The sequence below is a fragment of the Manacus candei genome, unplaced genomic scaffold (genome assembly GCF_025592945.1).
Source record: "Manacus candei isolate 608988 ecotype Guabito, Panama unplaced genomic scaffold, ASM2559294v1 h1tg000005l, whole genome shotgun sequence".
Taxonomy (NCBI): Eukaryota; Metazoa; Chordata; class Aves; order Passeriformes; family Pipridae; genus Manacus; species Manacus candei.
In genome coordinates, this window is record NW_026138053.1 from 2,866,127 (window position 1) to 2,881,173 (window position 15,047).

At 40.8% G+C, this 15,047-nt stretch overlaps 1 protein-coding gene across 2 annotated transcripts; it reads left to right on the top strand.

The window, feature by feature from the left end:
* Positions 1-52: 52 nt before the first annotated feature.
* Positions 53-14,646, top strand: CMPK1 (cytidine/uridine monophosphate kinase 1). 2 transcript variants are annotated; one of them, XM_051800134.1, is made up of 6 exons: positions 53-298; positions 8,887-9,129; positions 9,990-10,142; positions 11,636-11,712; positions 11,802-11,898; positions 12,372-14,646. In XM_051800134.1, exons 2-6 carry the CDS (start codon positions 8,920-8,922, stop codon positions 12,411-12,413), a joined length of 579 nt encoding a protein of 192 aa, XP_051656094.1. In that variant the 5' UTR covers positions 53-298; positions 8,887-8,919; the 3' UTR covers positions 12,414-14,646. The 2 variants fall into 2 exon arrangements, with proteins under 2 accessions (XP_051656094.1, XP_051656084.1); XM_051800124.1 differs by having other exon boundaries at positions 55-298; positions 8,983-9,129.
* Positions 14,647-15,047: the final 401 nt, after the last annotated feature.

Consider the following 15,047-nt stretch of genomic DNA (forward strand, 5'->3'; position numbering starts at 1 on the left):
CCGTGAGCCCCGGCGGCGCCCACGTGTCCGCCCCGCCCCGCCCGGGACCCGGAAGCACTTTCCTGCCGCGGGGACAGCGCGGCGGTGGCTCCGCCACAGCCACAGCCCCGGTCACGGCCCCGGCCCCCGCCCCCGCCGCTCCCCGCCCGCCGCACGGCCGCCGCACGGGCGCCGCCCCGCCGCCGCTGTCCTGCTGCTGCTCCGCCGCCGCCTCCTTCTCCTCATGAAGCCCGTCGTCGTCTTCGTCCTCGGCGGGCCCGGAGCGGGCAAGGGGACGCAGTGCGCTCGCATCGTGGAGGTGAGACGGGGCACTGGTGGGGGCTCTGCGGGGCGGCCCCGGGGGGCTCTGGGAGGTGTCGGATCCCTCGCAGTGGGGTCCGTGACCCTCCTTGCGGGGGTCGCTTGGAGCAGCGTGTCCTCCCCCGTACCTACCCTGCGGTCTGGTCTCTTATGGAGCTGTCGTCCGTCCCCCGCCCCTTGGAGGCCATAAATAAACATAACTGACCCACATCTCCCCGTTAGTGGGTGAAGTGGTGGGGCAGCCCCCACTCCTGCCCCTATCAGGCCGCCTAGCCTTTATCCCTTCTCCTGCCTTTTCCCTCAGCCCCGCGGGATTCCACTCTGCCGGTGGGTCTGCCTGCGCTGGCATCTGACTTGGGGACACCCATTTGGGGTTTTTGTGTCCACTTTGGGGACACCCGCTTAGGGTCTGGAGGCTGCCCCGCTGTGCCTTGGTGGAAGGGCGGGACAGCGGCCCTGGAGGCATTCCCGGCTGCCCGGGGGGTGCTGCCTTGCCAGGCCGGTCCTGCAGCCCATCCCGGGTGAGTGGCTCTGTTACACGTTGGCACGGCCACGTAGGTGGCTCAGATGCTTAGACTGCCGGTGTCGTGGCCTGGAAGTGGGTCTGAGGTGTCCCACGGCGATTTGGAACACGTTGACTTCACATGTGTGGGATCAATGTCCGTGTCTTCTGAAGCCCGTCCCATAAATGTAACAGCTGGCACAGCAGGCATTGCAGGGTGTTGGCTTTCTGACCCTGTGCCATCTCAGTAAGTTGTAGAACTAAAATGTTAAAAATAGAATGAAAATTTGGTTCTGTGACAGAGTACGGTAGAGGTCAAGGAATGTCCTGATCCTATAGATCTTGTTCCTGCTTTTCAAAGAGACTAAAACTGGCAGCATAATTTGACAAAGCTTTCGGTTATATTATCAGATTTTCAGTTTTCCAAATACATTTTTACAGCGCTCTGGGACAGAACAAGTATCTAAGAAGGAATGGTGAATGCTGCATGGTGTAGTGCTGCCCTTCTAAAAACCAAAAACCACAGGGATAATTATACTGTATTCAGGTGGATAATTACGGAAGTAGTTAAGGCAGAACGCTTCCAAACATGTGTGTATGTTGGATTTGAAACAGCTCTTTGATTTTTTTTTTCCATTTTTTTTTCTGAGCAGTTGTATGTATTTTTACTGATTAAAAGCCACGTATGATCAAAGCTTATCCATACCCTCACTGAAAGAAATGTCTAAGAACTGTGGTGATGCCCTTGTTCCTGAAACTATTGGTGGGAAAGAATCCCAGAACTCCTGGAATGGACACGCTGTGTGTGTTGTCTGTTCTGGTGGTGCCCTGGCAGTGCTGTTACAGTTTATCCACGCTGCTGTTATATCCCAGACCTCAGTATTGTATAACTGAGTTATGTGAATTTGGTCCAGACTGAAAAATGCCGTTATGACTTTAGTTCTGTAGGATTTCAACCTCAAATTACAGACTCGCATTCAAACCAGCATATTCATTAAATTAAATTGTGGAATGAAAGGTTCGTGGTGCTCATAAAGCCTTTTTGGTAAGGTCAAATTCAGCCTCTGGCACGCAGCAAACAAATGAGCTTAAACTATAGGGGAATCTTGTAGGCTGTCATTAATGGCTTTCACCAAACCATTAGTGTAGCCTCAGGGCTGAAGTACCTTGTGTGTGGCTGCTGGCCTCTGTTTAGAAGTATAAATGCCTTTGGCTGGATAGGCTGATATAATTGGATAAAGACCACTTTATTAGGAGGAGTTCAAATGAGCCATTGCTGCTCAAATTGTATTTGCAGCTAGAAAGGGAAGATGGAAAAGAAAAATTTTGCTTGTACTGTATATATTTTCTTCTCTTCTCTAAGCCTGGAAAGGGAAATCCAAATTATAATAGTGCAAATTTGCTGTAGTTCTGCTAATCCTGTTCACTGCATGGAAAGAAGTTTATGGAAGTCAGTGGGCTGACAGTGGAAAGCACTCGGACCTGTTGACTCCCATAGACAGCCTTCCTGCTTGCTCAGATAGCTCCGTGGGAGTCACTGGCTAAAACCTGGGGGAGAGAAGGTCTGAGGTAGCTTGAGGGAGAGTTGGACTGATGCAAAGCTGCTGGAAAACTTAGGAAAAGAGGACAGGAGCAGGGAAGTGTGGGTGAAACACAGCAGAAGTACTGAAGAGCAGTGGCTTTTTTAAGCACAAATCCTCGGCCTGGCCCCTGGCAGCCCCCAGAGAGCCCTGGTGCAGGCGGGCAAAGGGACCTAACGTAGTCAGTGCTGTATTTAGGTTGAAAGTGTGTTTTTATTTGCATTTTAAACCCTGTTGGCAGCTTGCCACAGAGAAAAGGGCCTGTAGCTGAGTCATAATAAACCTCATTCATCCTTGTTGTAAATGGACGGAATAATATTAGTTTACATTTGGAATGAATCTGACCCAGTATCTTGCTGTAAATCTGAAGGTTGTGCTGAACAAAAAGTCAGTATGAGCTATAAATATGTCTTGGTTGCTATTCATACTGGAGATCTGGGACAGAGCACATCACATGTGGAAGAAGTCTCATTTGGCTGAGGTGAGATCCTGTATTATTTTAACATCAAACTATTTTTATTAAAAACCAAGGGTGTCTGTGCTTTGTAGAGTAAAGGTGTTACGTTACTTAGTACCTTGGAATGATTTCTCAAAGAAGCGTTGTAATTGTTTTGCTGACTATGCTTTACATTCCCAAAAAAGGGAGATGGGCATCCTGTGTTGTAGGTGAAATATGTATTTGTTAAGTACTAGCCTAAATCATGACTGCTCAGTGTGTGTGTGCTGAAATCCCTGATCCTAGAGAAGGCATGTATTCATGCCAGACTTGGACCCGAATGGAGAAATGATTTGAGGGAAGAAGACATAATAACAAGCGGAAATGGGTATTGACACAGTGTGGGGAAGGGAACAGCAGGTAAGTGATTAGGATTCTTTATCTCCACAGATAAGGTTGGGTGAGACAGCTGAGCCAGGCTGGCTTTCCCCAACGCAGAGGGAAGACTTGACTCTTGTACGTTCCACAAATGCACAGAATTGTCAGGGAAATGCAAATGCAGCAAAACTGCTGCTCCTCTGGAGCAGTTCTTCCTATTTAGATAGGGATAAAGCAGAATTCCCTCTTAAGTTCTTATCCTCTCCCTTCCAGCTCTGCAGATTAACTCCTGAAACCTTCCACAGCTCTGTTAGGTGGAGCTTGGCATCATCTGGGACTGTCGTGTAGCTGTCGTGTGAGGCAGAATATTTGAGCGTGTAGTTGAGTGATGTCATTTGAATGCAGGTTCTTGCAATAACCTTCGTGCTTTCTACAGTGTATTTTCTGTGACTGTGAGATAATTATGTGTGCATAGGACAAAATGAATGAGTCTTATCACTGACTTCTGAACTTTGCTTATGAAATCACGGTGGTAAAGTCAAGGGGAAAAAAATACGTTTGTCAAATCTGCACAAAATACGCTTTCTTGTACTTGAATTTTAAATCCTTACAGCCTTTGCCTGAGATGCAAAGCTCTTTGGTTGGTGCAAAGAATAATAACTAAATAATTTGTTGTTATTTCAAGCAAGATTTGACTTGTATGTTTTGTCTTCTCTGTTTTAGCAAGGTGATCTGTAGGGATTTGGGGTATGCAAGACATCCCTTTATAAGTGCCTAAAATATAATTCACCTCCACCACAACCCTAGACTGTATATTTGTGGTTAAATCTAAATTAATTCCCCAGGGTGGGATGCTGAGCCTTCTCCTTTTATAAGAGCATAAGTTAATATTCAAATAGAAAAAGCTGTTAAGTTCCTTTGGATATATGATAAGAAGATTTCCTAGGGTGAAGGAAACAATGCAAAGAACAACTCATTGTATCAGAAACACTCCTCTGAAAGTAGCAGAGGATTTAGGTTTTGCTGTCATGTAAATTGTCTTCTGGAAGTCTGCTGAGAGACAGCATTAACTTCCTTGAAATAAAAACTTTTTTTAATTGTTTGCTTTAAACTCAACTTCTGAAAGCTCTTTCATGAGTGTCTGGTATTAGTATTCTTCTTAGCCTTTAGTTGTCATAGTTGTTTTCTTTTTTTTTTTTTTTTAAATATGGTGAGTGATAATTTAAATCTTCCCCCTGAAGATTTATCCCTGTATGCTTCCATTTTGCAGAACAGTGGGTGTTGAATTTTGGACTTCCCCAAACATACTGGGTGCCTTTTATTGAGCTCAATCCTCCTGAAGCACTGGGGTGCCCTGTTTGCCCCCCTCTTCCCTGCAGGCACTGTCAGTGGGATCCCCTTTGTACATTTTGGTTTTGTTAATGTGTTTTTTTTTGTTTGTTTCTCTTCCCCCAGAGGCAAGAAGATATTTCAAATTAAGAAAATGTCTTAAATTTTTTTTTATTTGGAATAAGCAGATGGAAGGTCTGTTACTGCATTATAATCTGTACCCCAAAGCTTTAATTCCCTAATAGGACAAGCAAAAGCTTTCTAGGTTAAAAAAAAAAATATGAAGGTTGCAGGCTTCACACAGTTCTATTTTTATTTTAACTAGTTCTTGAATGGTGTATGTAGCAAAAACGTTGTTTTTTTATTAAGGTTGCCCAGGATATGACAGGTCAGCACTAGGGCAATAAAAGTTTGTATTTTATTTGTTTAAATCTTAAGCCCTGTGACTTTCATTTTCGAACTAACAATGATAAGCTAAACCAAGAGTCAAGGTCAGAGGAGTAATTTGTGTTTCTCTTGCTTTTTCTTGGCTTCTGCTCACTTAAGGAAGTCTCAAACTGTGTGTTTAGTGGAGAGATGTGCTGCTGGACCACACAGGGCTGAATCAGAAATAAACGCTGTGCCCCTTGAAAGGGGTCCGTGTCAGGAGTCCCTGTGGCAGCTGCCGCTCACCACCGATCCTTTCTTGCTGCCTCGAGATTGCCGGGGCAGGCTCTGCCTGATTCCAGCCTGACACACATATGACTCATGTATTCTCACTTCTATTCATCTGTTTATTGCATTTACCGAAAACAAAGCATGTTCTGTCTGTGGAGTGGAAGTTGCAAATCCTGGCTGACAGGAGAAAGCTGGAAGGGCTGTGGGACGGGAGAGAAGGGCATCCCAGGGAGGCTGCGGTCTCGGGTGATCATTTGGAGATGTGGAGCACACAGCCTGTGTGTCCCAGTTTGTCCTGCTGCCTGGGGACTGAGTGAGCAGGTCACTGCTCTGCTCTATCCAGTGCTGCTGAGTGCTGTTCTGAGGAACACCGCTGTGGTGGGATTGATGGAAACTTGAGCTTGCCTTCCCGCTTCACTGGGATGAATTTATTTTTTTTTTTTACTTGTTATGTTTTTTTTTTTATTATTTTTTTAAAGCAAAGGTGGAAGATGTCTAGAGTGGTGCTGAAGGCAGAACTTTTTCATTCACAGTTGATTTTTGTATGTTTTGAATTATGGTTCTCCTAACATAAAAATAGTTTTAAAAATAATGAGAACTAGTGCAATAGCAACTTAGTGATTTAATCTTTTTTTTTTCCTTCTTCTAGAACACCATGCCAGTCTGCTAGCATAGCAGAAGACATTATCTCTGAAACATTTCAGAATAGTTAATTCCATATTTTCTTTTTTCTTCTCTGTAATCTCAAAATCTGTCCAGATTTTAGGTGCTTGGCGTCTGAGTATTTGGAAATTTTTTTTAACCTAGTTTCTCTTCAAGTCTTCCTTTCAGTCTGACATTATGCATCCTGCAAGAACTGGAGGAACTGCTTTTTCATTGTTTGGCAACCACAGTCCTGTTCCCTTTCTGATTGCAGAGGAGAAGGATTAGGCAGTAGTGGCAACAAGTCACGTTCTGGGGATTGCACCAGGATGGACTTGGCACTGCTGGAAAGTCCTGCTGGCACAAGGCAAACCTTGTCAAGATACGAAAGTGTTTTGACCCTTGCAGTCACATCACAGCCCCTTCTGCGAGCTCTTGGGGTTGTGATGATTTGCCCCAATTCAGGACACTTGCTGAGGGTTTATCTCACCTAAGATGAAAGAAAACTTTGTGCCCTGAATGCCTTGATTAAAACTGGCAAGAGTAGCTCGAGTGCCACATCTCTGAAGCCTTCTGTGTGTGAGCAGCAGCCAAGCCGTTCTCCCTGCTTGTTTGCATTGTTTAAACCGACATGTTTTCCTTGGCTCTTGGCTCAGTACAGTTAACAAATACATGTTTTGCCCCTGAAGGAGAGGTTTGTTTTTCTTATTGCCTGGTTAAGCCACTCTGAAGGTTACTCTTGAATACAATTTATTATTATCTAAAACAAGTCTATTTGTACAACAGCACTTTAAAACACTTCTGTCTTTTCCTTCCCAGTTTGGCTGTTAAAAACTACTTTAGTTTGCTGTTGCAAAAGACAGAGAATTCCAAAAATTGTCTGACTCAATTTTGTTTCCATGCATGAAAAGGGAAATGCCAAGGAAAATTAAATGGTTTGGTAATCCTCTAAAACTGAAGGGATTATATTTTCCTCCTGTTTTCTCCTCTGTAGAAATTTGATGTTAAAAAAATCACTGTTCTTTAACTTCAGCAAGAAGAACTAGATGTTAATTTAGTTCTTCAGCACAGTAATGTTTCTTGCTTATAAGGAAAGATTTATTCTGGTTTATGGCTTCTGTAGGTCATAGTTAATATTTAGATTTGCAATTAAGTAGGCATATCCAAATGCAATGCACATTAAAGCAGGAGTACAGTGAGCTTGCAGAGAATGTCTGGATCAGTGAAGCTTTTTCTTCACAGTTATTTACAGTAAAATCTTTCTTTTTTTTGCCAACTGTGTACAGATTTGGAGATTTAGGTAATTATATCCCTTCTTAAATTATGACTATGGCAGAACTAACTTGCCATGCTTTTGTGGGTGAAATTGGAAAGCAACTGAAATGTTTTAGAGTCACTTAGTGGGTTGTGTAATATTTCTCTTGTACCTAGTCCAGTAGCCAAGTTTTTAGTCCCAAGTTCACAGCCTCACGAAGTGTATAGTCACATTATTATGCCTCTCAGACACCTTGTTTGAAATTTGCTTTGGATGTTGCTGCAGCCAAGCTGCTAACCCTGAAGTTTTTTGCTGTTGCTTTTGTTTTGTGTAAAAACTTTAAGATGAGAATATGTGTGCTCTTGGATATCCAGCTAGCTTGGGTAATAACTAAGGAGATGTCCTTATTGCCTGTTTTTCTGGACTATACTTGGTCGAAGAGCATAGTACACGTGGTCACTTTTCTTGTGGTGTTAAATGAGCTGAGAAAAAATGATAGTTTTGTGCTCTGAAATCTCCTTTATAACAATGCCTTTCTCTTTGGTAGGAATATATTTTTATGCTTGCACTAGGTGTCTATTTACAATGATAAATGCCTGAGAAGTTCAAGTGTAATAAATACTTTTCATTGGTATTTTGTTTTAGTGACCTTTTTTAGCTGTAGTTTGAGGTGAAAGAGAAGAGCAATGGTGTGTGCTGTTTTCCTGCATGCTGCCATCAGATTGATGATCTGAACCTGATCTCTCTGCTCTTTCTGTTTACTGTACACGGCTGACAGAGGGTGGCACCAGTGTAGCTGTTTTACCTTCATCTGCCACGTCATCCTTAGGAAAAAGGCGCTGTCCTCCTCAAGGGCTGCCCTGAGTTTGTCATGTTCATCCCAGGAAAGGAAGTAGCAGGGACAGGCGTGGAGGAGTGGGTTTGGAGGAGTGCAGGAGGTCCTTTTGTGCAGCTGCTGTGTTATAGGTGATTTCACCAAGGTGGAGGCGGAAGTTGGTGCCAGAGCCACAACAGGAACATAAGGATTTCTGATTTATGCTTGGGGTATTACTCCAGCTCCAAAGGACCTGGAATCACCTCATCTGCTTTTCTTTAAGTAGGTAATTAGACAAAATTATTGTCTTGTCTTGTTTCCAAAGATAACAAGGTTGCCTTTGAAAGCTGACCAAAGCCCTCTTGAGCATTTTACTCAGGGATGTCCAGTTCTGGGCCCTTCACTCCAAGAAAGACATTGAGGTGCTGGAACATGTCCAGAGAAGGGCAACAAAGCTGGTGAATGGTTTAGAGAGTAAGTGCTATGAGGAGCAGCTGAGAGAGCTGGCGTGGCCTTTAACCTGGAGAAAAGGAGGCTCAAGGGAGACCTTGTCACTCTCTCTACAATTATCTGAAAGGAGGTTGTACCAAGGTGGGGATCAACCTCTTCTCCCAAGCAACTAGCAACAGGACATGAGGAAATGGCCTCAAGCTGCACCAAGGGAGGTTCAGGTTGGACATCAGGAAGAATTTCATCACTGAAATGGGTGTCAGGCATTGGAACAGGCTCCCCAGGGAAGCGGTGGAGTTGCCATCCGTGGAAGTGTTCAAGAAATGCCTGTATGTGGCACTTAGTGCTGTGGTTTAGTTGGCATGATGGTGTTTGGTCAAAGGTTGGACTTGATGATCTTGGAGGTCTTTTCCAGCTTTAATGATTCTATGATTCTATGGCTGCACTTTCCATGCGTGGTGTGCTATATTGTCAGACTGCTCACTGAAGAGCGAATAGATCCATCACCAGCAAGATACCTTTCCTTGTGTTTTTCTGTTGCAGTGCAAAGATAAATAGGGTTGACACTGTTGCCTGATGTTAACCTTGCACATGTCCGAACTGAAGGGATCCCGTGCCTGTTTGTTTTGCATGTTCCAGAAATACGGCTACACGCACCTTTCTGCCGGTGACCTCCTCCGGGATGAGCGGAAAAGGCCGGGCTCACAGTATGGAGAACTCATTGAGAACTACATTAAGGAGGGGGAAATTGTACCAGTTGAAATAACGATCAGCTTGCTGAAGAGGGTAAGGAAAGGGCTATTTCCTTGCAGGGTCACTCCTGCAGGCTAAGCAACAAAGGCTGTGTTCTCATAGAGCTGCCTTTCCTCCAGTGTGAGTACTGTGAGTTGGCAGACACAGAGGTGCTTCTCTCAGCAACCATTTGTGTTTCTTTCTGACTGCTGGAGAGTTAATGTCTTCTGATACCTGGGGATCTGTGAGAAGGGATTATTTTTATTTTATTTTATTTTTTAGTAGCTCTAGGGAAATCAGTGAAACTGTATTTTTTTTATTTTCCCGCATTAGCTGTTGAGCCTCTTGGTCTGCTCAGTCATATTTGATTGGAGGGTAGAGGCCTTAAAGACACTAAGATTTGTAAGTTTTATCAAAATAGATAGTCAGGTGAAGGAGAAGAGCATCTACTGATGTTCTCATGGAAAGGTAAGCTCCAGCCTTTATCCTTATTACATGTCCATGAAAACAGTGAGAGTACGTCCTTTAAGACAGAAAAGGCTTCTGTTATTCATGGCATTACATTTTTCTGCAGCTTTTCTGCTGGAATTAATTCTAGATCAGGAATGTTTTGATGTCTTACTGTGTAACAACACTTTCCAGTATCTTGTGGAAAGTCAACTTTAAAGCTGGGATTGTGTTAAGAGATTTTGAGCTTTATGAACTAATTAATTCAGTGTGAACAATAGCTACGTTGGTGCATCAGTGAACTAATTAGCACGCACTGAAGGTGAAACAAAAATACATTTTGTAAATCTGCAATAATCCCAAGATAAATGCTTTTCAACTTACCATGTCAACATTTGGCGGTAAATTAATAAGTAGATAAATCAGCGTACGTGTGGGAGACTGTGAATTGAATTATCTTTTATCAGGCTATGGATCAAACAATGGCTGCCAATTCCCAGAAGAACAAGTTTTTGATTGATGGATTTCCCAGGAATGAAGATAATCTTCAAGGCTGGAATAAGACTATGGATGGAAAGGCGGATGTTTCCTTTGTTCTCTTTTTTGATTGTGACAATGAGGTAAAGAAGTGTGTCATTCTGTAACTTCCTTTCTTGCAATATTGTGAGAATCATTCAAGAAGAAAATAAAACTCTGTCAGGTAGAATGGGCTAGTTTAAGAGTAGAAGGAAAACTTGGCCTGTGATTTGGAAGGATTTTTTGGCAACTTGTTTATACAGATGAAAAGCTGCATGTTTATTGAAACAGGCAGCTGATGACTCTTGGTCTAATCATATGTGAATAAATTATTTTGAAGAAGTACTTCAGGTAATTGCATTCTTAAAGAAAATTTATCAAAACTTTAAATACATTTTACAAAATTATTTGGTTACTTTTCAGAAAATATTACTCTGTTTACTCTTGGTAATTTGTTGTTTAGTCCAAAATGAACTTGATACAATGTCTGCTTTAATTCTAAAGTGCAGCAGCAATCTTTATTTTCATAGTAACTAGCTGTGCTATAGGATAGCAGTAATCAATGTTCTATTCAGCAAGTCATTAGATTACAAGGGCATTTTGACAGTGATGCATTATATTCATTTAACAAGTGCCATGATATGCTGTCTTTTTAATATGTCAGTGCCCTTGAGGCGTAACATAAAACTGATATAAGAATCCCAGCACCTTAAACTGACTTTTTTTCCTTTTATCCTTTTCCCCAACTTCCTGAGGTTTTGTTGCATTTTTATTTTAACTTACTTGCATTTATTTTTTAATCTGAACACATAAGGGATTTTTTTTTCTATTAGAAATCTTAAATAAGATTAATTTTTTCAATTGGTGAGGAGTTAATTTGGGATTCTGATTTTTTTTGGTAGATCTAAAAATAGACAGTGCCTACGTGATCTTCTTGGTTTCTTTTTTTTTTTTTTACTATGATTGCATTCTGTAAGAAAAAGTAATTTTTAACCATTGTCCTCTTGCATCAGTAGGATAAATGTATTCATGAGGTGACCATGTGTCAGCTTTGCTTATTTAACTTTAGGTTTAAAAACTTAGTCCATTGGGAAGCTTTTAACTATATTTAGTTCTTTCTTCATTTTTTTACCTATCTTTTGAAGTCTTTGTTATAGTCATGTCAAGTAAGAACATTTTACCTGACAATAACTTAGTTTTGTCAGTTTGCCTTACAAACAGTGACTTTCAGGCAGGCATATATTAGTAATCTCATTTGACATGCTGCTTTTCAGAAAGCCTGAACACTCCCTTGAAAATCTGGTAATTTTCTTCTTTAAATGTCTTAGGTTGGAGACCCAGTCAGACCACAAAGCTTGATGTTACTTTTACTTCCTCTGACCCCAAACCCATTTTAATAAACTGATGAAGTGTACCATCCTTTTCCTCTGGAAGAATCTAACTTTCCCTGTGAGTTCTGATTACCTCCACCAGATCTGGACAATATTTTGTTTCTCAGGCCTATTTAGATGTTCAGGGTCTTTGTTTTGTTCCTGCTTTCGAGATGGCACTTTGTGTTCTTGGTTTTAATCATCCTTTTGATGTTTTTTTCTTGTAGATCTGCATTGGCCGCTGCCTTGAAAGAGGCAAGAGCAGCGGTAGGAGTGATGATAATCGGGAGAGCTTGGAAAAGAGGTACTGTCTTCAAAACTTTTCAGTTCCCTTCTGTTTATATTTTACTATGTAATGTGTTTTCGTTTTTTCTTCCCTGTGCTTTCTCCTAGAATTCATACATACCTGCAGTCCACTAAGCCTATCATAGATTTGTATGAGAGAATGGGAAAAGTCAGAAAAGTGGATGCCTCTAAATCTGTTGATGAAGTAAGTGTATAAGCCAAAAAACTGTGGGGATGGCAGTGGCAGGGTACATATTTCTGGCACTCTTCTGAGATGTGTCTATGTGTGATTAGTGTGCTAATTAAGCACTGATGTGTGTTACTGAGGGAGGTTGTGGAACTCTCGTTTTGACTCTGGAAGAACCGAATGAGATGTGAATAACTTTAGGAAATTGATTAGTTCTGCTTGAACATGAGCTCAACTAAACATATTTTCAATGTTTCTGTGTTTAAGTGCCTTGCCTTTTTCATTTTCATGAGCTTTTGCTCTTCTGAAGTAGTGTTGCTCTTCTGTCTGTTTGCCAGAATTGATGCCAATTTCACTGTTAAAGAATTGCTGTGAATGTTCTAAAAAACCCTATATATTTTTAAAATGCTGTCAAATACTATTTATGTTGGTTTGACTTGAAGTAACTGTTTAACGCTTCATAAAATTAATATTCTTCTTTATCTTTTTAGGTGTTTGAAAAAGTTGTACAAATTTTCGACAAAGAAGGCTAATTCCCTGCTTGAAACTTCATTTAAACTTGTGCTTGAATCTTGCTTGAATACCTGCTACTGCAGTCCACTCTTTGTAATTATTTTAAAAGATTTTTTAATTTTTTTTCACATATCTAATGATGATTGTAAAAGCAGTTAATTAGAAATTGATCTGTTTTTTTAAATAGGAAATCATTTCTTGTGGCTATAGTATACAAATTTCAGGGTTCTCTGTTAGTAGAAGTCCAGTTACTCACATGGCAGAATCACAGTTAATACATCTCTCTGAAGAAACTATTTATTCTGTCACAGTTCTGTGCCTGTCATGGGCAGGCAGCCCTTTTTATTCCTTACTGCCATACACCTATTTTTATTTTTTTTTTTAAGGATTAACTGAACAACAGCATTAAGCAATGAAGGACCCCTGTGCCCTTGTTTGTTTTTTGGATGCTTGGACCAAATTTAGCAATTTTTTTTTTTGTTGGTTTTTTTTCAAAATATAATTTTGTCAAAAAGTCACTGATGTCCCCAAACACGAATTCTGGAAGTCAAGCTAGAGTTAATATGAGAATCTGTTTTAGCAGTTCTCAAAGAACTATTAAATCTGCTTTTCAGGAATAGACATACAAAATACTTTATGGAAAGTGGTGCTTTCTTATGACTCTGGATGTAAACTGTCTTCTAAGTTCTTGAGTACCTGGATGACTTGGCTCTGGGATTTACCTTGTTTTCGTTTGCGAAAGATTAAGAAAGTCAGTTTAATATTTCAGTGCTCATTTATTTTAAATTATAGTTATATTCTGAATTACAGCATGGTCTTCACAAGATGCAAAGCTCTTAAATAGTGTAGTAAAAGCAAAATCTTATAACAGTTCTGTCTTAGGTAACAAGTGGAAGGGATTTTTCTTTATTATTGCTGAAGTACTGTGTTACCAAATGCTTTAAGGTTTGTTACCTGGGGAAATATTTTTATGGTTAAACCAGTGAATTTGCTTCCCTAAAAATGTATAATTTTAATAGCTGTTTGTTTGAGAAGTTTGTAAATTATTGCACTTTTGTTACAATGTGGTCAGCTGAGGGGAAGATAACTGCAGAAAATGTTTCATTCCCTCAAACAGATTGAGTCCTGCTTCACCACGTTCTCTTGGAGTAGCCAAGTACGGTCAACAGCAAGCTGGGATAAGCAGAGAACTAATTGAAACAAACTGGTTTAAATGTTTGCACAGATGTGGTGCAATTTTGTCTTTTGTTTAACCTTCTCTCTCCCCTGTATAGCGTGCATAGGTCTGTGGGGGCCCACCCATGCATTCCTTGCATGCCCTGAGCTTCCACTGAAGGCTTGAAGGATGAGAGTTTTAACTCATTTTAGTGATAGAGTGGTTCTTCCTACATTAACTGACGCTATAATTGGTTTGTGATATGCTAATTACACAGAACTGCAATTTGGAAATCTTGACGTTCAGCTTTTCTTTAGTGATGACTTTGTCCATTTAGGAAAAGGTTTAAATTATGCCTGGCTTCTAATTAGAATCAGATGTGTTGGTCCTCGTCCTGCAGTCAGATCTGTGCAGGCAGATTTGTATTTGCAGGAGTTCTCATCTCGCTGAGGTTGTTGAGGCTGCTGGTCTGGGGATGAGATGGGTACAGAAACAAAGGGTAAAAACTACAGTAGCTTTTCCAGTCTGGTAGGAGTTCAGACAATGGACTGGGCACAAATAGCTGTTTACTACTGCAGAATATATGGACCATGACTACTTTTGTGAGTGTGGGAGGCTGATGCTTTCACTGTGAGTTTCCCCTTAAAAAAAAAAAAAAAAAGAAAACATGGTATTTAGTTCTTACTATATAAGTATACTGACATAGGATAGGATCCAGCAAAACTGCATGTTTTGATATGAAGGTTAGAATCAGGGTTTTTCAAAAAATATTTCAAACAGGATTCTTTAATCCAGTTAGATTTAATTATCTTTTGTTTCTAAGTTATTGGGTTTTATGAGTTCTGTTCAGAATAGAATATCCATTTTCTCTCATCCTACACTTTTGTGTGTATTTAAGTGCTGAAACAAAAATAACTTTTGGAGCAAGTTTTAGAAAAAAAACCCCAATGTTTTGGCAGTATTGAATTTGGAGTGGATTGTAATGTGTCTGTGCAAGGACTAGATTTTTTGTCATTTTATTTATTAAAGATGCCATTAAATGTGTTACCACTTCTTCCAAGTTGGACTTATGATTGAAATAAAGATTAAAGGCAATATGCCAATGTGTTGTGTCCATTTAGCAGCAAAACTGTATAAAGAATTTGAGGAGATCCAATAAACTCTCTTCTGTGGCTTAATGAGTGCTTGGATACCTGTCACAAGGGATATTTTTCATATATATCTGTCTATATAAAGTGAGTTTTTATTAGCATTACCTACTTCACGTGGCTGCATACACACAGGTATGTGTATAAAAGTTATAAAAGCTCAGTTTTCACAATAAAAACTGAAGTCCTGAAGACCCTGTTAGGCAAAGGATAAGACCAGGCAATTGCCTGGGGAATTGGTACCTTTTCTTGGTTATGTAGGTTTATCAGGTGACTCTGTATAATTGTGCAATGGTAATTCATTTGGCACATCTGTGAAAGAAAAGGGGCTAGAAGTGGTCTAGGAAACA

Excerpts from the sequence above, each read along its gene's own strand:
- CMPK1 (XM_051800124.1), top strand. The coding sequence starts at position 224 with ATGAAGCCCGTCGTCGTCTTCGTCCTCGGCGGGCCCGGAGCGGGCAAG. Across the intron at positions 299-8,982 it reads AGTGCGCTCGCATCGTGGAG|AAATACGGCTACACGCACCT; the intron begins GTGAGACGGGGC and ends TGCATGTTCCAG. Across the intron at positions 9,130-9,989 it reads CGATCAGCTTGCTGAAGAGG|GCTATGGATCAAACAATGGC; the intron begins GTAAGGAAAGGG and ends ATCTTTTATCAG.